General features: G+C 43.3%; 1 protein-coding gene across 1 annotated transcript in view; it reads right to left on the bottom strand.

The window, feature by feature from the left end:
- SQOR (sulfide quinone oxidoreductase) overlaps positions 1–20,748 on the bottom strand; it is a 62,534-nt gene that overhangs the window by 9,035 nt on the left and 32,751 nt on the right. Inside the window, exons 4-7 of the mRNA XM_010378242.2 lie at positions 19,695–19,748; positions 15,551–15,745; positions 13,054–13,263; positions 5,331–5,514 (exon numbers count right to left, since the gene is read on the bottom strand). Coding sequence (XP_010376544.2) covers positions 5,331–5,514; positions 13,054–13,263; positions 15,551–15,745; positions 19,695–19,748 — 643 coding nt within the window. The remainder of the gene's footprint in view (positions 1–5,330; positions 5,515–13,053; positions 13,264–15,550; positions 15,746–19,694; positions 19,749–20,748) is intronic.

Below are 20,748 nucleotides of genomic sequence, written 5' to 3'. Positions count from 1 at the left end.
GGCTTTTGCTGCCATTGCTTTTGGCGTTTTAGACATGAAGTCCTTGCCCATGCCTATGTCCTGAATGGTACTACCTAGATTTTCTTCTAGGGTTTTTATGGTATTAGGTCTAACATTTAAGTCTCTAATCCATCTTGAATTAATCTTCGTATAAGGAGTAAGGAAAGGATCCAGTTTCAGCTTTCTACTTATGGCTAGCCAATTTTCCCAGCACCATTTATTAAATTGGGAATCCTTTCCCCATTTCTTGTTTCTCTCAGGTTTGTCAAAGATCAGATGGCTGTAGATGTGTGGTATTATTTCTGAGGACTCTGTTCTGTTCCATTGGTCTATATCTCTGTTTTGGTACCAGTACCATGCTGTTTTGGTTACTGTAGCCTTGTAGTATAGTTTGAAGTCAGGTAGCGTGACACCTCCAGCTTTGTCCTTTTGACTTAGGATTGTCTTGGCAATGCGGGCTCTTTTTTGGTTCCATATGAACTTTAAAGCAGTTTTTTCCAATTCTGCGAAGAAAGTCAGTGGTAGCTTAATAGGGATGGCATTGAATCTATAAATTACCTTGGGCAGTATGGCCATTTTCACGATATTGATTCTTCCTATCCATGAGCATGGTATGTTCTTCCATTTGTTTGTGTCCTCTTTGATTTCACTGAGCAGTGGTCTGTAGTTCTCCTTGAAGAGGTCCTTTACATCCCTTGTAAGTTGGATTCCTAGGTATTTTATTCTCTTTGAAGCAATTGTGAATGGAAGTTCATTCATGATTTGGCTCTCTGTTTGTCTGTTACTGGTGTATAAGAATGCTTGTGATTTTTGCACATTAATTTTGTATCCTGAGACTTTGCTGAAGTTGCTTATCAGCTTAAGGAGCTTTTGGGCTGAGACGATGGGGTTTTCTAAATATACAATCATGTCATCTGCAAACAGGGACAGTTTGACTTCTTCTTTTCCTAACTGAATACCCTTGATTTCTTTCTCTTGCCTGATTGCCCTAGCCAGAACTTCCAAGACTATGTTGAATAGGAGTGGTGAGAGAGGGCATCCCTGTCTTGTGCCAGTTTTCAAAGGGAATTTTTCCAGTTTTTGCCCATTCAGTATGATATTAGCTGTGGGTTTGTCATAAATAGCTCTTATTATTTTGAGGTACGTTCCATCAATACCGAAGTTATTGAGCGTTTTTAACATGAAGGGCTGTTGAATTTTGTCAAAAGCCTTTTCTGCATCTATTGAGATAATCATGTGGTTCTTGTCTTTGGTTCTGTTTATATGCTGGATTACGTTTATTGATTTGCGAATGTTGAACCAGCCTTGCATCCCAGGGATGAAGCCCACTTGATCGTGGTGGATAAGCTTTTTGATGTGCTGCTGAATCCGGTTTGCCAGTATTTTATTGAGGATTTTTGCATTGATGTTCATCAGGGATATTGGTCTAAAATTCTCTTTTTTTGTTGTGTCTCTGCCAGGCTTTGGTATCAGGATGATGTTGGCCTCATAAAATGAATTAGGGAGGATTCCCTCTTTTTCTATTGATTGGAATAGTTTCAGAAGGAATGGTACCAGCTCCTCCTTGTACCTCTGGTAGAATTCAGCTGTGAATCCATCTGGTCCTGGACTTTTTTTGGTGGGTAGGCTATTAATTATTGCCTCAATTTCAGAGCCTGCTATTGGTCTATTCAGGGATTCAACTTATTCCTGGTTTAGTCTTGGGAGAGTGTAAGTGTCCAGGAAATTATCCATTTCTTCTAGATTTTCTAGTTGATTTGCGTAGAGGTGTTTATAGTATTCTCTGATGGTAGTTTGTATTTCTGTGGGGTCAGTGGTGATATCCCCTTTATCATTTTTTATTGCGTCTATTTGATTCCTCTCTCTTTTCTTCTTTATTAGACTTGCTAGCGGTCTGTCAATTTTGTTGATCTTTTCAAAAAACCAACTCCTGGATTCATTGATTTTTTGAAGGGTTTTTTGTGTCTCTATCTCCTTCAGTTCTGCTCTGATCTTAGTTATTTCTTGCCTTCTGCTAGCTTTTGAATGTGTTTGCTCTTGCCTCTCTAGTTCTTTTAATTGTGATGTTAGAGTGTCAATTTTAGATCTTTCCTGCTTTCTCTTGTGGGCATTTAGTGCTATAAATTTCCCTCTACACACTGCTTTAAATGTGTCCCAGAGATTCTGGTATGTTGTATCTTTGTTCTCATTGGTTTCAAAGAACATCTTTATTTCTGCCTTCATTTCGTTATGTACCCAGTAGTCATTCAGGAGCAGGTTGTTCAGTTTCCATGTAGTTGAGCGGTTTTGAGTTTCTTAGTCCTGAGTTCTAGTTTGATTGCACTGTGGTCTGAGAGACAGTTTGTTATAATTTCTGTTCTTTTACATTTGCTGAGGAGTGCTTTACTTCCAATTATGTGGTCAATTTTGGAATAAGTGCGATGTGGTGCAAAGAAGAATGTATATTCTGTTGATTTGGGGTGGAGAGTTCTATAGATGTCTATTAGGTCCGCTTGGTGCAGAGATGAGTTCAATTCCTGGATATCCTTGTTAACTTTCTGTCTCGTTGATCTGTCTAATGTTGACAGTGGAGTGTTGAAGTCTCCCATTATTATTGTATGGGAGTCTAAGTCTCTTTGTAAGTCTCTAAGGACTTGCTTTATGAATCTGGGTGCTCCTGTATTGGGTGCATATATATTTAGGAGAGTTAGCTCTTCCTGTTGAATTGATCCCTTTACCATTATGTAATGGCTTTCTTTGTCTCTTTTGATCTTTGATGGTTTAAAGTCTGTTTTATCAGAGACTAGGATTGCAACCCCTGCTTTTTTTTGTTCTCCATTTGCTTGGTAGATCTTCCTCCATCCCTTTATTTTGAGCCTGTGTATGTCTCTGCATGTGAGATGGGTCTCCTGAATACAGCAGACTGATGGGTCTTGACTCTTTATCCAGTTTGCCAGTCTGTGTCTTTTAATTGGAGCATTTAGTCCATTTACATTTAAGGTTAATATTGTTATGTGTGAACTTGATCCTGCCATTATGATATTAACTGGTTATTTTGCTCGTTAGTTGATGCAGTTTCTTCCTAGCCTCGATGGTCTTTACATTTTGGCATGTTTTTGCAATGGCTGGTACCGGTAGTTCCTTTCCATGTTTAGGGCTTCCTTCAGGGTCTCTTGTAAGGCAGGCCTGGTGGTGACAAAATCTCTAAGCATTTGCTTATCTGTAAAGGATTTTATTTCTCCTTCACTTATGAAACTTAGTTTGGCTGGATATGAAATTCTGGGTTGAAAATTCTTTTCTTTAAGAACGTTGAATATTGGTCCCCACTCTCTTCTGGCTTGTAGAGTTTCTGCCAAGAGATCTGCTGTTAGTCTGATGGGCTTCCCTTTGTGGGTAACCCGACCTTTCTCTCTGGCTGCCCTTAAGATTTTTTCCTTCATTTCAACTTTGGTGAATCTGGCAATTATGTGTCTTAGAGTTGCTCTTCTGGAGGAGTATCTTTGTGGCGTTCTCTGTATTTCCTGAATTTGAATGTTGGCCTGCCCTACTAGGTTGGGGAAGTTCTCCTGGATGATATCCTGAAGAGTGTTTTCCAACTTGGTTCCATTTTCCCCCTCACTTTCAGGCACCCCAATCAGACGTAGATTTGGTCTTTTTACATAATCCCATACTTCTTGCAGGCTTTGTTCATTTCTTTTTCTTCTTTTTTCTTTTGGTTTCTCTTCTCGCTTCATTTCATTCATTTGATCCTCAATCGCTGATACTCTTTCTTCCAGTTGATCGAGTCGGTTACTGAAGCTTGTGCATTTGTCACGTATTTCTTGTGTCATGGTTTTCATCTCTGTCATTTCGTTTATGACCTTCTCTGCATTAATTAGTCTAGCTGTCAATTCTTCCACTCTTTTTTCAAGATTTTTAGTTTCTTTGCACTGGGTACATAATTCCTCCTTTAGCTCTGAGAAGTTTGATGGACTGAAGCCTTCTTCTCTCCTCTCGTCAAAGTCATTCTCTGACCAGCTTTGATCCGTTGCTGGCGATGGGCTGTGCTCCTTTGCAGGGGGAGATGCACCCTTATTTTTTGAATTTCCAGCTTTTCTGCCCTGATTTTTCCCCATCTTTGTGGTTTTATCTGTCTCTGGTCTTTGATGATGGTGACGTACTGATGGGGTTTTGGTATAGGTGTCCTTCCTGTTTGATAGTTTTCCTTCTGACAGTCAGGACCCTCAGCTGTAGGTCTGTTGGAGATTGCTTGAGGTCCACTCCAGACCCTGTTTGCCTGGGTATCAGCAGCAGAGGTTGCAGAAGATAGAATATTGCTGAACAGCGAGTGTACCTGTCTGATTCTTACTTTGGAAGCTTCCTCTCAGGGGTGTACTCCACCCTGTGAGGTGTGGGGTGTCAGACTGCCCCTAGTGGGGGATGTCTCCCAGTTAGGCTACTCAGGGGTCAGGGACCCACTTGAGCAGACAGTCTGTCCGTTCTCAGATCTCAACCTCCGTGTTGGGAGATCCACTGCTCTCTTCAAAGCTGTCAGACAGAGATGTTTGCGTCCGCAGAGGTTCTGCTGCCTTTTTGTTGTTGTTGTTTTCAGCTGTGCCCTGTCCCCAGAGGTGGAGTCTACAGAGACAGGCAGGTTTCCTTGAGCTGCTGTGAGCTCCACCCAGTTCGAGCTTCCCAGCAGCTTTGTTTACCTACTTAAGCCTCAGCAATGGCGGGCGCCCCTCCCCCAGCCTCGCTGCTGCCTTGCGGTTAGATCGCAGACTGCTGTGTTAGCAATGAGGGAGGCTCCGTGGGTGTGGGACCCTCCCGGCCAGGTGTGGGATATATTCTCCTGGTGTGCCCGTTTGCTTAAAGCGCAATATTGGGGTGGGAGTTACCCGATTTTCCAGGTGTTGTGTGTCTCAGTTCCCCTGGCTAGGAAAAGGGATTCCCTTCCCCCTTGCACTTCCCAGGTGAGGCGATGCCTTGCCCTGCTTCAGCTCTCGCTGGTCGGGCTGCAGCAGCTGACCAGCACCAATTGTCTGGCCCTCCCTAGTGAGATGACCCCAGTACCTCAGTTGAAAATGCAGAAATCACCGGTCTTCTGTGTCGCTCGCGCTGGGAGTTGGAGACTGGAGCTGTTCCTATTCGGCCATCTTGCTCCGCCCCCCAATTTTTGTATTTTTAGTAGAGATGGGGTTTCACCATGTTGGCCAGGCTGGTCTCAAACTCCTGGCCTCAAACGACCTGCCTGCCTGAGCCTCTCAAAGTGCTGGGATTACAGGCAGATGCCAAGCTTTTGTTTTTGTTACAGTAAGTGCCTCGAGGTGACATCTTTTTGAGAAAGAGAGAAATAGAGCTGGTTATTTTACCTATTGCAGCAGCGGTCTTTGACGTAGGAAGGTTGGTGCAGTCCCCAATCCCAAACACATTTGGGTACCTCTTGTGTTGCAGAGTTTCTTTATCCACATCCACCCAACCAGCAGCATCAGCCACAGGACTGGTCTTGAGGACATCTGGTGGGCCCATTGGTGGTGTGACATGAAGCATTTCATACTACACACAAGGAGAGAATCCACATTTTCATTTATTCAATATTTCCACAGCTCCACAAGCTCTCCCCTGAACTTCCTTACTCCATACACTGCGCTATGGCTGCATGGAGCATTATACAATCAGCACTTGTATCAGTCCGCACCCTCTCCAAGACCTTATGTGTTCTCCTGGGGGATGGTGATAAGCTAAATAACCATTCTCTCAGTTGACATGATCTCCCCATAGAGACCAAGAGATCCCTGTGGCCACACACATAGGGGTACATGAGATATTGGAGTGAAGCTTACTAATAATTCTGAAAGACTCCACTGATGTTTTTATTAATACTAAAATAAAGGGGTGGTATATTTCAGTTGCAGTCTCCCTGACCCTCAGCTGTCAACTTGTAAACTTTAGCACCTCAGTGTTATTCTGTAAGGTGATGCTCAGTATCCCTTAAACTTGTAAAGGACGTGTTAGGAGCTGGTAAGAAAGCATCATTCCCAAATATGTGTCAACTTCAAAACACATAAAGGAAACTGTCAGAACACCAATTTAAGATGAAAAGAGGTGGTAAAAATATTAGCTAGCTCTTTGGAAAAGGAGCCAGGGGTCTGATTCAGTACTGGATTTACTTTTCAGTGCAGAAGGCAGAGGTGAATTTTTTTCCAAAACACTGTTATCAAAGTTACCCTTGGTAGTGGTGCACTGACCCATCCTAATCACTTTTGAGGGTTCATTTAATTTTTTTTTGTTTATGTAATATTCTTTCACATTTTGTAGTTGGTTCTTATTATGCTTTTTATTTATTTTTAACAAACTCCATCCAGCAACTTCATCAATTTGCTAGTGGGTCCGGTTAAGGACACACTGACTGAGATGTTCACGACATGTCATTAGGGTAAAAACGTAAGCGTTTCAAGACAATTCCAACCTTGTGAGATAGTAAATAGCCCTCCATTTCCATAAGAAGTCCAATGGTCCCATGCCCTCAGAAAGGCTCAGCAGTCACTGATGGCAATGGGAATTAGGAAGATGACTTGTACTTATTACAACTCTCAGACAAATAGAAGCTTAATTAACCTCAGGGAAGGAGCACTGCAAATGGCTGCTGCTCGTCTGCAGGATAATCTTGGCTGGAGGGTGGCTCTTGGGGACATGGGTCCCTGAGGCCAGGTCTGTTAATGAACATTAAAACTGAATGCATGTTTGCAGGATAATGGATGAAATGTCAACAACTATCATCCACCAAATTATTAATGCCCTGTCTGCATTTCTGCAGTCAACTAGAACTACTTTTGAGACAGTGTTTCATTCTGTTGCCAGACTGGAGGGGAGTGGCTTGATCATAGCACACTATAACCTCTAAATTCTGGGCTCAAGCAATCCTCCTGCCTCAGCCTCCTAAATACCTGGGACTACAGGCATGCACCACCACACCCAGCTAGTGTTGTTGTTGTTGCTATTGTTGTTGTTGTTGTTTTAGTAGAGACTCAGTCTTGCTATGTTGCCAGGCTGGTGTCGAACTCCTGGGCTCAAGCAACCCACCTGTCTCAGCCTCTCAAAGTGCTGGGATTACAGATGCAAGCTACCATAGCTGACCTAGAACTACGTTTTTGAACTGAGGTCTAAACCTTACTAGAGTCATCTTGATGGAGTCAATGTGTTTGAATTTCACAAGTACACATAAATTCCACACCTCTTTTCTAAAAGAAAAGCTAAATACTTTCACATAATCGTCATAAAGGTATGGAGTTTTACCTAACATCCTACAAAAGAAGAAATACTAGGGTCTACTTTATGGATTTATTAGAAATTAATGGCCAGGTGCAGTGGCTCATGCCTGTAATCCCAACACTTTGGAGGCCAAGGTGGGCAGATGGCTTGAGCTCAGGAGTTCGAGACCAGCCTGGGTAATGTAGTGAAACCCCTCTCTACCAAAAATACAAAAAGTTAGCTGGGCGTGGTAGTACATGCCTGTTGTCCCAGCTCCTCAGCAGGTTGAGGTAGGAGGATGGCTTGCTTGAGGCCGGGAGGTGGGGATTGTAGTGAGCCAAGATCACACCACTACACTCCAGCCTGGATGACAGAGCAAGATCCTGCCTCCAAAAGAAAAAAAAGAAAGAAAAAGAAATTAACACTGGGTCGGGTGTGGTGACTCACACCTATAATTCCAACACTTTGGGAGGCCAAGGCAGGCAGATCACTTGAGCCCAGGAGTTTGAGACCAGCCTGGGCAACATAGTAAAACCCAGTCTTTACAAAAAATACAAAAATTACCCGGGCATGGTGGTGCATGCCTACAGACCCAGCTACTCAGGAGGCTGAGGTAGGAGGATTGCCTGAGCCTGGGAAGTAGAGGCTGCAGTGAGCCATGAGCCATGGTTGTCCACTGCACTCCAACCTGGGTGACAGAGTGAGACTCTGTCTCATAAAAGAGAGAAAAAGAAAAAGAAGGAAGGAAGGAAGGAAGGAAGGAAGGAAGGAAGGAAGGAAGGGAAGGAAGGGAAGGAAGGGAAGGAAGGGAAGGAAGGGAAGGAAGGGAAGGAAGGGAAGGAAGGGAAGGAAGGGAAGGAAGGGAAGGAAGGGAAGGAAGGGAAGGAAGGGAAGGAAGGGAAGGAAGGGAAGGAAGGGAAGGAAGGGAAGGAAGGGAAGGAAGGAAGGAAAGGAAGAAAGGGAAGGAAGGAAGGAAGGAAGGAAGGAAGGAAGGAAGGAAGGAAGGAAGGAAGGAAGGAAGGAAGGAAGGAAGGAAGGAAAACAAACATTGGCACTTAGTTGTAACTTGTTCATTATCCATCATTTATTTCTGTAACTATATAGGATAAATAACTTGGTTCTCCTTTATTAACATACATAGTCCATTCAGTGTGGTGGTTTTCAAACTTTAATGTTTATTAGCAGCATTTGGGAGACTTGTGGAAAAGTCCCAGGTTCCCAGGCTGTACCATGCCAAGATCCCAATCTAGTAGATCTGGGTAAAGCACAGGATCTGTACTTTAACAAAATCTGCTAGTGATTCTGACATGTAAAATCTGTGGATCACATTCCTACAATCTCGAAGGAACAGGTTCATTTACAAAGAAAAATAGAAACAGAAGGCTATTACTTGGACAAGTCACTTCACCTCTTTGGTCTTTAATTTGCTTATCCATAAAGAAATGTACTAGAATAGACAGTCTCCAAAGTCTCTTCTAGTTCTTGGACTCTGTGGTGTAAAACAAGTTTAGATTTTTTTAAACTTAGGGGACTGGGATCAATTCACAAGTTCTCTAATAAAGATTCAAAATTATAAACTTCTGGTTACATTTATTTTTTTATTTTATTTTTTTTTTTTTGAGTCTGAACTTCCATCTGTCGCCCAGGCTGGAGTGCGGTTGCACAATCTCAGCTCACTGCAACCTCCGCCTCCCGGGTTCAAGCAATTCTCTGCCTCAGCCTCCCTAGTAGCTGGGATTACAGGCTCCTGCCACCACATCTGGCTAATTTTTGTATTTTCAGCAGAGACAGCATTTCACCATCTTGGCCAGGCTGGTCTTAAAACTCCTGACCTCGTGATCCACCCGCCTGGGCCTCCCAAAGTGCTGGGATTACAGACGTGAGCCACCACACCCGGCACAATTCTTTACATCAGTTGTTCTCAATCCTGGTTGAACACGAGAGTCATTAGGGGAATTTTTGAAACTCCCCATCCTCAATCTGTACCCCAAACCAATTAACTAAAACCTCTGGTAGGGAGACCAGGCATCAGCACATTTTAAAAGCTCCCTAATGTGTAGCCAGGGTTAAGAGCCACAGCTTTAAATCCTTCTGGTGGATTTTTTGAAATTCAGATTTTAAGAGTGGAACTAACTATCTGACCTGAAATCCTATAATTCAAAAGGGACACAAATATCTTCTTTCATTACAAACTCTTTAGAAGAAGAATAACCATTCATGTATCCACACCCCTACCTATAACCGCAGCTATCCAGAGGACAGCTGAGAACCAAAGTACTGACAAAGTTCAGTTCATGCACTCAAGTTCACACACTTTGCTCAGAAAAACATGCTTCAGGCTCTCGCTCAGAGCCCATTTGAGGGAGCCCATTTGAGGAGCAGCAATTTAAAACAGCTAAAGCTGGTGGGACCGTCCAAAGTCACTTACAACTGCCTGACAGCCAGGAAAAAGGAAAACTACACAAAGGACACACATAAAAACAAAGAGCAGTAATTTGAGACCCTTTCATAAAGTGATAACTAGCTCCAAACATTCCGGTAGCCTCTTTGTTCATAATTACACAGGAGCTATTCAAAACGATGACCCTGAGCTGCTGCAGAGAGATGCTAGATGAGCCTGGGACAATCTGTGACGCCAGAAAGTAAAGGAAGTGCCCAAACACATGATGGGGCACAAGAGCCAGCTGGAAGGGGCACCTACTGACCAAATCCAGAACAATCTGAGCACCAAAATAATTAAAAACAATAATGAATGATACACCATTGGAAAAAAAATAGGAACTCATGAGTTCATGCTACTAGTGAATTAACTAAGAGAGAAGCAAAGACTCTTGCTGAAAGAATGCCAAGAGCTTGCTGGTAAATGTGCAGGAAATGTTACAGTTAGAAAATCATCATTTTGCAACCACCCATAGTAAAGATTTGATTAGGCAAGGATCACCAATGGATGCTAACTCTAGTGGGGAGACTTGAATGAGTAGACTATTTGCATGGTTTTAAAGTGTCTTCCCACAGACTTCTTATTAGTAGCAAGGGAGAAAACAAATTGCAATTATTCAATGGAAAAACTGGACCACATCTTGTCTGCTGATCAAAATTAACATCACCAATGAAGGGCAGATGAACATTATATGCTTGCAAATGTGATACCTTAGAAGGGCACAATGCTTTCGCAATGTTCCAGTCTAAAAAACAGAGCCTGAGACCGGGCGCGATGGCTCATGCCTATAATCCCAGCATCAGGAGGCCAAGCAGGCGGATGGCTTGCGGTGAGGAGTTTGAGACCAGCCTGGCCAACATGGTGAAACCCCGTCACTACTAAAAATAAAAATTAAAAAATTAGCCAGGCATGGTGGTGCGCACCTGTAGTCCCAGCTACTCATGAGGCTGAGGCAGGAGAATCACTTGAACCTGGGAAGCAGAGGCTGCAGTGAGCTGAGATTGTGCCACTGCACTCCAGCCTGGGTAACACAGCAAGACTTTGTCTCAAAAATAAATAAATAAATAGCAGAGCCTGAAACTAATCACAAGAAAACATAAACAAACCCAAAATGAGGAACATTCTACTGAAAGAAAAGCGGTGGCAAGAGGGCTGTATTATTTCAAAATATCAACATCATAGAAGACAAAGAAAAGCTATAGAAATGTCCCAGATTAAAGGAGGCTAAATAGACCTCACAATTGAATGCAGTACCTGACTGTAGCCTGAGTCCTGCACTGGAGGAAAAAATGCTATAAACACAGTTGGGCCACTCAACTAAACTGGAATACAAATAGTAAGTTAAAAACTTGTATCTGTGCTAAATTTACTGAGTTGATAATTGTACTGTGGTTATGTAAGAGAACACTCCTATTTTAGAAAATTAACATTAAAGTATTTGGGGCTAAAGACACCTGATGCATGATATATGTAAATTTCCTTTGGAAAAACTAGATATAGATGGATGGATGGATGGATGGATGGATGGATGGATGGATGGATGACAGAAAGATATAGATAGATAGACAAAGAAGAAAGGAAAGGAAAGGAAAGGAAAGGAAAGGAAAGGAAAGGAAAGGAAAGGAAAGGAAAGGAAAGGAAAGGAAAGGAAAGGAAAGGAAAGGAAGGAAATCAAATGATAAAGCTAAAGCAAATGGGATAAAATTCTATAAGTGAATCTAGGTAAAAGCTACATACAATTTTCTTTGTACTATTTTTATTTTGCAACTTCTCTAACTGAGATTCTTTCTTTTTTTTTTTTTTTTTTTTTTTTTTTTTTTTGAGATGGAGTCTCACTCTGTCGCCCAGGCTGGAGTGCGGTGGCACAATCTCAGCTCACTGCAGCCTCCACCTCCTGGGTTCCAGCGATTCTCCTGCCTCAGCCTCCTGGGTAGCTGGGATTACAGGGACGTGCCACTACACCCAGCTAATTTTTGTATTTTTAGTAGAGATGGGGCTTCACCATGTTGGCCAGGCTGGTCTCGAACCCCTGACCACAAGTGATCCGCCTGCCTCAGCCTCCCAAAGTGCTAGAATTATAAGCAAGAGCCACAGTGCCTGGCCTGAGATTATTTCCAAACAAAAGTTTTTAAAATTATGACCCTGAATCATCAGTAACATTTCAAGTGATATTTAGTATACTATTTTAAAACGGAAAGATGTATCAATAAATTTTAGGAAGAGCGGAGCTAAAAAGCTTAAAATTTGAAGTTTTGAAGTTTCGAAGAAGTCTAGTCTTTGGCTCACTTCAAAATTCCTTTTTATGGAACCCTTGATTTCTTGAAAAATTCTGAATGAATAAAATGTGACTCTGTAACATTTTCTCATTGCCAACAGCTTTTGCCAAAATGATGTAAACAAATATTCTTCCATGCATCTTCTCCAGATGCTTTTACATCTTGTTCTTAACCTCATAACACCTCTAGAAAGTACTATTCCCACTTCACAGAAGAAGAAACTCAGACACCAAGACCAACCCCATGCAACAAAGGCCAAATCTTTCCAAGAAGCATGGTAGCTCTGGCCAGATCCTTCAAGGGGAAATATTTTTAAAGATAGCCTCTTCCACAGGTGAAAAACATCCCTGTTGTTCCTTTTTCTTTTTTTTTTTTTGTTTTTTTTTTGTTTTTTTTTTGAAATGGAGTCTCACTCTGTTGCCCAGGCTGGAGTGCAATAGCATGATCTCGGCTCACTGCAACCTCCACTTCCTGGCTTCAAGCAATTCTCCTGCCTCAACCTCCCCAGTAGCTGGGACTACAGGCACCCACCATCAAGCCCAGTTAATTTTCGTATTTTTAGTAGAAACAGGGTTTCACCATGTTGGCCAGCCTGGTCTCGAACTCCTGACTTCAAGTGATCCACCTGCCTTGGCCTTCCAAAGTGCTGGGATTACGGGTGTAAGCCACCATGCCCAACGAATCCCTGTTTTCTTGAACTACCCACAGGGTTACTTCCTGCTCACAAGCAGGACTGTTTCTCACACGCCGCCAATTGAGACAATCACCAGATCTTGCATGCGAGGAAGCCCTCCCTTACCTCTAAGCAGTAACCGAAGTTGTGGAATATTTTTGGCTACTTCAAGTCACTTGATGCCAGGAAAAGTTGAGTCAAAGGAACAGGACAAAAATTCCCCTGGCATCAGTTAAAAACACCTTCTCACCTCCCACTGACACAGCCTCTTACATCTTTCTCTTCCACACCCATTTTGGCCTACTTTCTTGCCCTATCACTTCCCTAAGATGCTCATTCCACCCGGTCTTCCCCAGCACACAATGATGGCAGACACAGTGGTGCGAGCCCCTATGTGTCTAGGGCATGTTTCAGGAGACAATGCTTCAGACTGACAGGTTAGCCTCACTACTCACTGAAATCACTTGGGTCTCTCCAGGTTTGTCCAGGTTCTCAAATACAGCCTCTTGTTTATCGGCTCGGACTTCAATGAGGTTTTGCTTGTAGTTAACAGTGAGGTTCCGCTCCCGGATGATCTCCTGCAGGGCATCTGCATACTTCTTAACCCCAAAAATGGCTCCAAGAGAAGTATTGAAAATGATATTGGCCTTGGATCGCTTCCCTGTCTGAGAAAAAAAAAGAAAACCATTAACACCAAAGCATGACTCCAGCTGCCTTCTTTTTTAAAAAAATCTAGACAAGAATTAAAACCCTCAGCAGACACTTTGCTAGTTTTTGCCACCATTATGTCCTGGCAGGGCAACGGGTAGACCAATCCACTGCCTCCTCCTTACGTTCTGCCTATGACATACAACTAAGTATACACTTGAGTTGGGGGCTGACGTGGGCACTGTTCAGCTGAAGGCCAGAGGTGAAGGTTAGGTCCAGGTCAAGATAGAATAGAGCAGAATGGAATGTTTACTCATATGTTCATGTATTCATTCACTCAATAAATATTTAACAAAGTTCTAGAGTTGGCCAGATACTGTCCTAGGTGCTGAGGGAACAGCAGTGAGCAAAACTGAGTTCCAGCCAGGCGCAGTACCTCATACCTGTAATCCTAGCATTTTGGGGGGCCGAGGTGGGCAGATCACCTGAGGTCAGGAGTTCCAGACCAGACTGGCCAACATGGTTCAAGATCAGCCTGTCTCTACTAAAAATACAAAAATCAGCCGGGCGAGGTGGCAGGTGCCTGTAATCTCAGCTACTCAGGAGGCTGAGGCAGGAGAATCGCTTGAACCCAGGAAGCAGAGTTTGCAGTGAGCTGAGATCGCACTATTGCACTCCAGCCTGGGTGACAGAGCAAAACTCTGTCTCAAAAAAAATAAATAAATAAATAAAAAATAAAAATAAAAAAAAAACTAAACTAAAAAGCAACAACAAAATCCTGATTTCCTACCTTCTTGATATTGTTCAGAGAGGCCAATATTCTCCCAAATGCCAAAGATCTTATGGTACTCGAAAGAGAACTTTCCTCTTAGGTCATCCAAGACTTGGGAGAAAAGAATTACACAAAGGAAGTTTCCAGGACAGAAGAAACAGCTAGTTTCTTATTCTTTCCTTTGCTCGGCTCCTTTCAGGACTTGCTTACCCGGATCTCACCATTTGAAAAAGTTAGGTGAGTAAGTGCCTCAAAAGGTTATGCCAACCCCTTAGGACCCAGGATGAACTTTCTTGGAGTCAGAAATGATTACTGGAACTGTCTTTAATTCCCTACCTCACAGGGCTGTTGCAGTTTAAAGAATTCAGGGTATGGTCTTGCCCAGTCCCAGTCTCCACGCACACATTCAACCACTCCCCAGCCCGTTCTTCCCCACCCTTCTTCCTGTCTGTTCCTGTACATGACTATGGGCTGCTTGGAACCCTGCCACGGTCTCAAGCCAAACCACACTTTGATAAACTAAATGTCACACCCCAGGCAAGAGCAGGGAGGGCAAGAACAGCTTCCCTCCCAAGCTTAAGCCAGGTGTACTGGAGCTGCAGACACCTGCTCTTACACAGAGAGCATTTGGAGAATGCTGAGAAAGTCTCCTCCTGCCCAAATATCTCTTTCCATGAAGGTTTAAAGTTACATGAGAACATTTTTTTGCTTTCAAAATTGGCATTTTGCCTATCATATTTTTTTAAATGTATACCCAAAGGACAGAAAATACTCATGAGCTTAAACTTGAGTGGAAGTAGTTGATAGCATTATGGATAAAAATGAACAATCTGCAACTCATTGTCTAACTATGTGGAAATATTTAAACAATCTCTCCAGTAGACTTTTTTTTTTAAGATGGAGTTTCGCTCTTGTTGCCCAGGCTGGAGTGCGATGGCCTGATCTGGGCTCACCACAACCTCCACCTCCCAGGTTCAAGCAATTCTCCTGCCTCAGCCTCCCAAGTAGCTGGAATTACAGGCATGTACCACCACGCCCAGCTAATTTTTTTGTATTTTTAGTAGAGATGGGATTTCTCCGTGTTGGTCAGGCTGGTCTTGAACTCCCAACCTCAGGTGATCCACCCACCTCGGCATCCCAAAGTGCTGGGATTACAAGTGTGAGCCACCACACCCAGCATCCAGTAGACTTTTACACACATATTTAAAAAGTATGTAACAAAGACTATTTAATATTACCTAATATATCTAAATTTTTCATGTACACTATGACTGTAACCATATTTAAGTATACAGAAAAAAAGCTAGAAAGCCATGTCAAATTGAAAACTGCAGCTTTATTAAAGCAATTGGATCATGAGTGATTTTCTCCTCTTTTCTATTTTATAAACTTCCAGTTATCTAATTTTGTACATATGTAACAAAAATTTAGAGATAAAAAAGGGATTACGATAGAGATAAAATGGAATTCCTGCAATCAGTGAATCAGCACTGTCTTCCCTGCTCATCTCTGTCCCCGGAAAGGAAGCATACCTTCCTGAAGTAGGCTTCTGATAAATACATGATCTTCTGAGGGGCTCCAGCACACTTCACTGGAGTATTTGGGAAGGTGAAGATGGCATTGCCCTCCTTGAAGTCCTGCAGAGCTTTCCATGTCTTCTCTACAGTCTTAACTGAATAATTCGACCCTATTTTGGGATGAGCAAAACCTTCAGGTAGGCCTTTAATCTGCAACAAAGTACACAAAAATCATTTTAAACAAAAGTGCAAATGTCCTTAGAGTCCTTGTTCTTTGCCATTTCTACAGCCTTTCAAATATTTCAGTACTATGATTACCCACCAATACCCACAGGCCTAGAGCAGGCAGGTGGGTGAGGGTTCCAAGACCAGAGCTGTGGCACCTGCAGTCACCTGTCAAACTGCAGAGTGGGCCCAGCTCAGAGGAACCCTCCAACTCCCTGGCCTTGAGAACATAATTTGAATACCACTTTTCCCACCATCAGAGTGAGGACAAGACGCCAGCCAGCCTTCCTTTTCGGAGAACCAGTTGACTTACTGGAAAGAACAATTGGCAGGACCAAGTGCCATTTATATCATCAAGAATTTAAATCACCCTTTATCAGGTTGTACCAGACCAAACTCTAGGTAAAGGCATAAAGCCAGGTACCTAAAAACATGGACTTTAGGATCCCACATGCCAGTTTGAGTCCTGGCTCTTCCACTTACCAGCATTGTGACCCTGCATAAATTATGTAATACTTCTAAGCCAGTAGGTCTCCGAGTGTGGTGCTCAGACCAGCAGCACACGCACCACCTGGGAACTTGCTAGAAATGCAGATTATCAGGCCCCACCCTAGACCTACTGAATCAGAAACTCTGGGAGCAGGCCCAGCAATCTGTGTTTTCACAGGCCCTCCAGGTGATTCAGATGCACACTCAGGTTTGAGAATCTTAACGTTCACCATCTGTGAAATGGGGATAAGGTATCTGCTTCACAGAGTTGTGGGCAGAAGCAAACGAGGCCATGCATGTAAAGGACACATGTACCTGGCAAATATCCTGTAAATGTTAGCTGATTATTGCCAATAAGATCAACTGGATACCTATTATAAATGTTAGAAGGCTCATAGAGTGCAGTGAAGATGTCACAGACTGAGTTAGAGACTTAAGTCCCAGTTCTTAACAAGAACAGGTTCAACTTCAATCATCAAGAAACAGTCATCCAGCCAGGCGCTGTGGCTCACACCTGTAATCCCAGGACTGTGGGAGGCAGAGGCGGGCGGATCACAAAGTCAGGAGATTGAGACAATCCTGGCTGACATGGTGAAACCCCATCTCTACTAAAAATACAAAAAATTAGCCGGACGTAGTGGCGGGCACCTGTAGTCCCAGCTACTCGGGAGGGTGAGGCAGGAGAATGGCGTGAACCCGGGAGGCGGAGCTTGCAGTGAGCCAAGATGGTGCCACTGCACTCCAGCCTGGGTGACAGAGCGAGACTCCATCTCAAAAAAAAGAAAAAAGAAAAAAAGAAACAGTCATCAAGATGAGCCGGTCCTTCAGAGCCTCCCCAGGCCATTCTCTGGGACACCTCCAAAATCACTCCAGACATCCATCCCTGAGGTCTCAAGGAAACAAAGTCTTCTCATCTCCTCAGTGGCCTGGGTTCATTACTTATCCACACTCAATGTTAAAAGCAACTATTTCTTTGTTACTGTTCACCCCGTTACAGTTAGATAGTAGTGACATTGACAGTCTCAATAATAATAACTCTTATAAAATCACCTTGTATGTTAATGTTTTCACAGTTTCAATCAATGCCAACACTGGATAGTCACTATGTACCTCTGAGGGAGGTAGGGGAATATTATTAGCACATAGAATGGATGGAGCCCTGCCCAGAATCTTAAAGAACCAGACACCAAGGCCTCTGCCCACCCGCCTGGGGGTCTTCCCACAGGACCGCCATACCTTCTAGTTCCCAAAGCAAATCTCATTATCCAAGAGATAAACAAGCAGTTGATGTCTTATCACCTTCATTATTTTTCCCTAGTTTTAAGAAAGTGTCGTTGATGGAAAAGGTGCCGTAAAGTGGTAACCAAGCTCCTTTTAGGAAAACCTGTGTCAAAAAGGGTGGTTTTGACCCCTCATCCAGTCAGAGTTGCTTCCCTGGGAATTCTGAAGCAGAGAGAGCTAGAGAGGAGGGGAGAGAGGAAAAGGGAGAATCAGGGAGAGATGAGATGTGACTTCTCCTTTGGCTTCCAGCAACAGGCTATGCACTAGGGAGCTGTGGACTATCCTATCACAGAGTAGACCAGCAGGCAAGATGGCCTGCTGCAGAGACCCTATGAAGCTGGTCTGAGAAAGAGGCCGAGAGAGATGGACAAAGACAGACTGCCTGAGTCCAACAGAACTCACAGTGGAGATCCAGTCCTGCCCGAGGCCCACCTACATTCCTGCCCTAGCGTTCCAGAAACATCTCAGTATTTTCATCAATGATCTCCAGTTTTTATTTACACCAACCTGAGTAGTTTCTTTGAATTTGCCATCAAAGAGTCCCAAGTAGCACAGTGACCACGGTTAAGTTACTACATTCCCTTAGCCTCAGTTTCCTATCTATTAAGTGAAGATAAAAATGCCTCCCTCACAAGTAGTTATAAAGAATCAATTTTTAATTCCTGGCTAGGTGCAGTGGCTCATGCCTATAATTCCAGCACTTTGAGAGGCTGAGGCAGGTGGATCACTTGAAGCCAGGAGTTTGAGACCAGCCTGACCAACACAGTGAAACCCCGTCTCTACCAAAAAAAAAAAAAAAAATACAAAATTTAGCCAGGCGTGGTGGTGGGCACCTGTAATCCCAGCTACTCTGGAGGCTGAGGCAGGAGAATTACTTTAACCTGGGAAATAGAAGTTGCAAGTGAGCTGAGATCATGCCACTGCACTCCAGCCTGGGTGACAAAACTCTATCTCAAAATAAAAAAGAAACAACGTTTGATTCCTAGCATGGTTCCTGGTATGTAATAGAGATTCCATAATAATAGCTACTTTTAAATATCTCTGTGACTTGGTTTGCTACAAGAGGCTGCTATGAACTCTGAGCACTGGCCTCTGCAGTCCTTCTCACATGACACTGGGACTTTGGAAAGACAGTACCATGGAGATGCATTGCCTTTGCTAGGTCAACACTGTGGGGGCTTTTTTTGGAAGGTATGCCCCTCTTGAAAGTAGTTGTAATAGGCACCTTTCTCCATATCGTCTACTTCATAGCTTGCCTGTCATTCTAACAGACTCATGGCCCATTGCACCATGACTCAAAGCCATCTTACAACATACACAACAACTTGTAGCTTCTCTGAACTTTCCCACAACACATCCCAAGACATTTTCACTACCCTTCCTCTGGACATGTCACAATTCAGGTTTCTTTACATAGAAGCACACTTCAAAGATGCTTACTGGGCCAACTCTGATGAAGCCCTTGCCCAGGTCACATTCCTGAAGCTTGTTACCCAGTTAGCACAGATGTTTCCTGTACTCCAACTACTTACTCGTAGTCCCCAACAAGCTTCTGGAAATGATAGTATTTATCGATTTACTCTGCTATGTTTTAGAAAAACAAGCTTGAATCTCACAACTTTCAGACAGCATCTGGCCCCCCAACTCACTGAAAAGGGAGCTCTGAGGAGCTTCTGGGTGGCATTTCCATTGCAGCAGTTACTTCACACAAAAATCCTAGCATCTACACAGCAAAACCCAGATGTCCCTCCAGCAACTGATGAGCTACCTGCTGGTGTTCCACCCCTTAAAGTCTGTTTTAAAATTTATAATGTAAACCCTCCTTCCAAAGTGGAATTTAATCTTCAATATAGCCAACTCAGTCCCACATGGAAAGACAGATTTCTTATAAATGTAGAAAGAAAACTGCTGTTTTGCAAGAGTTCTCATTAAGGCATGAGCATGCTGAACTCTAATTAAAGCTTAAAGCTAGAACATATTATTATTGACAGAAACTTAGAGAAGTCTTCCTTGAAACTATAAAAGGACTGCCAAGAAATAAAACCAGAAGACATTTTCTTAGAACCCCTTTCTTGTCAAAATGAATACAATCAAGCAACTAAATGCATCATTTGCTCTTGGCATAGATAAGCCAGCATAACGCAGAAACAGTTTCACACAGTACCTTCTCATAGTTCAGCTGGATTCCGAGAGCAATAATAAGATATCGGTAGGAGATCTGCAACACAAAAAGACATTATTTTAGACCGGGACCCAAGAAGCAGCAGCTCAAGGACTGACTCAGGCCCCAGATGTGGTTCCGTGTGGTCTGAGGGAGGCAGGGAAATATTACTAGCCCATAGAACAGATGAGAAAACCAAAGCAGAACAAGGTTGGGTTCAGGTTCCCATTTTTTAATCTGAATGTCCTGGGGCTGGGGGAGGTGGGCAGACAGGCAGGGAGGGATGCACGTCCACTCCCCTCATGCCCTCTGCCATCTATGCCTCATACCTCACTGCTTCACAAATATTCTGTAAGCTGCCTAGATCCAGAAAGCTTGAGACAGCTATGTGTTTACACAGTGAGAGGCCACAATTATTTGTACAGTGCTTGTATTAACACTTTTTCATATTGGGAGGTAAGAAAAGGGCTTCCAGCCGGGCGCGGTGGCTCAAGCCTGTAATCCCAGCAATTTGGGAGGCCGAGACGGGCGGATCACGAGGTCAGGAGATCGACACCATCCTGGCTAACATGGTGAAACCCCGTCTCTACTAAAAAAAAAAAAAAAAAATACAAAAAAAAAGAAAAGGGCTTCCTAATCTTAAAAGACAATCCACTGTCTAAAATCTATGGGGCAGGCCAGGCACAGTGGCTCACACCTGTAATCCCAGCACCTTGGGAGGCCGAGGCAGATGGATCACTTGAGCTCAGGAGTTGGAGACCAGCCTGGGCAACATGGCAAAACCCTGTCTCTGCAAAAAATACAAAAATTACCCAGGTGTGGTGGCATGCACCTGTAGTCTACAGGGGGGTTGAGGTGGGAGAATCGCTCGAGCCTGGGAGGTGGAGGTTGCAGTGAGCAGAGATCACACCGCTGCACTCTAGCCTCAGTGATAGAGTGAGACTGTGTCTCAAATATACATATAAATACATTATATATTAAAAAACTAAAATCTATGGGGTAATATGTGAATCCCAAGCAAGTCTGACCTGTCATGTGGATTGGACCAATATCATAA

Source organism: Rhinopithecus roxellana, chromosome 5 (assembly GCF_007565055.1).
Source record: "Rhinopithecus roxellana isolate Shanxi Qingling chromosome 5, ASM756505v1, whole genome shotgun sequence".
NCBI lineage: Eukaryota > Metazoa > Chordata > Mammalia > Primates > Cercopithecidae > Rhinopithecus > Rhinopithecus roxellana.
The sequence above is the reverse complement of the archived record's forward strand: the minus strand, read 5'-3'. Positions and strand labels throughout refer to the sequence as shown.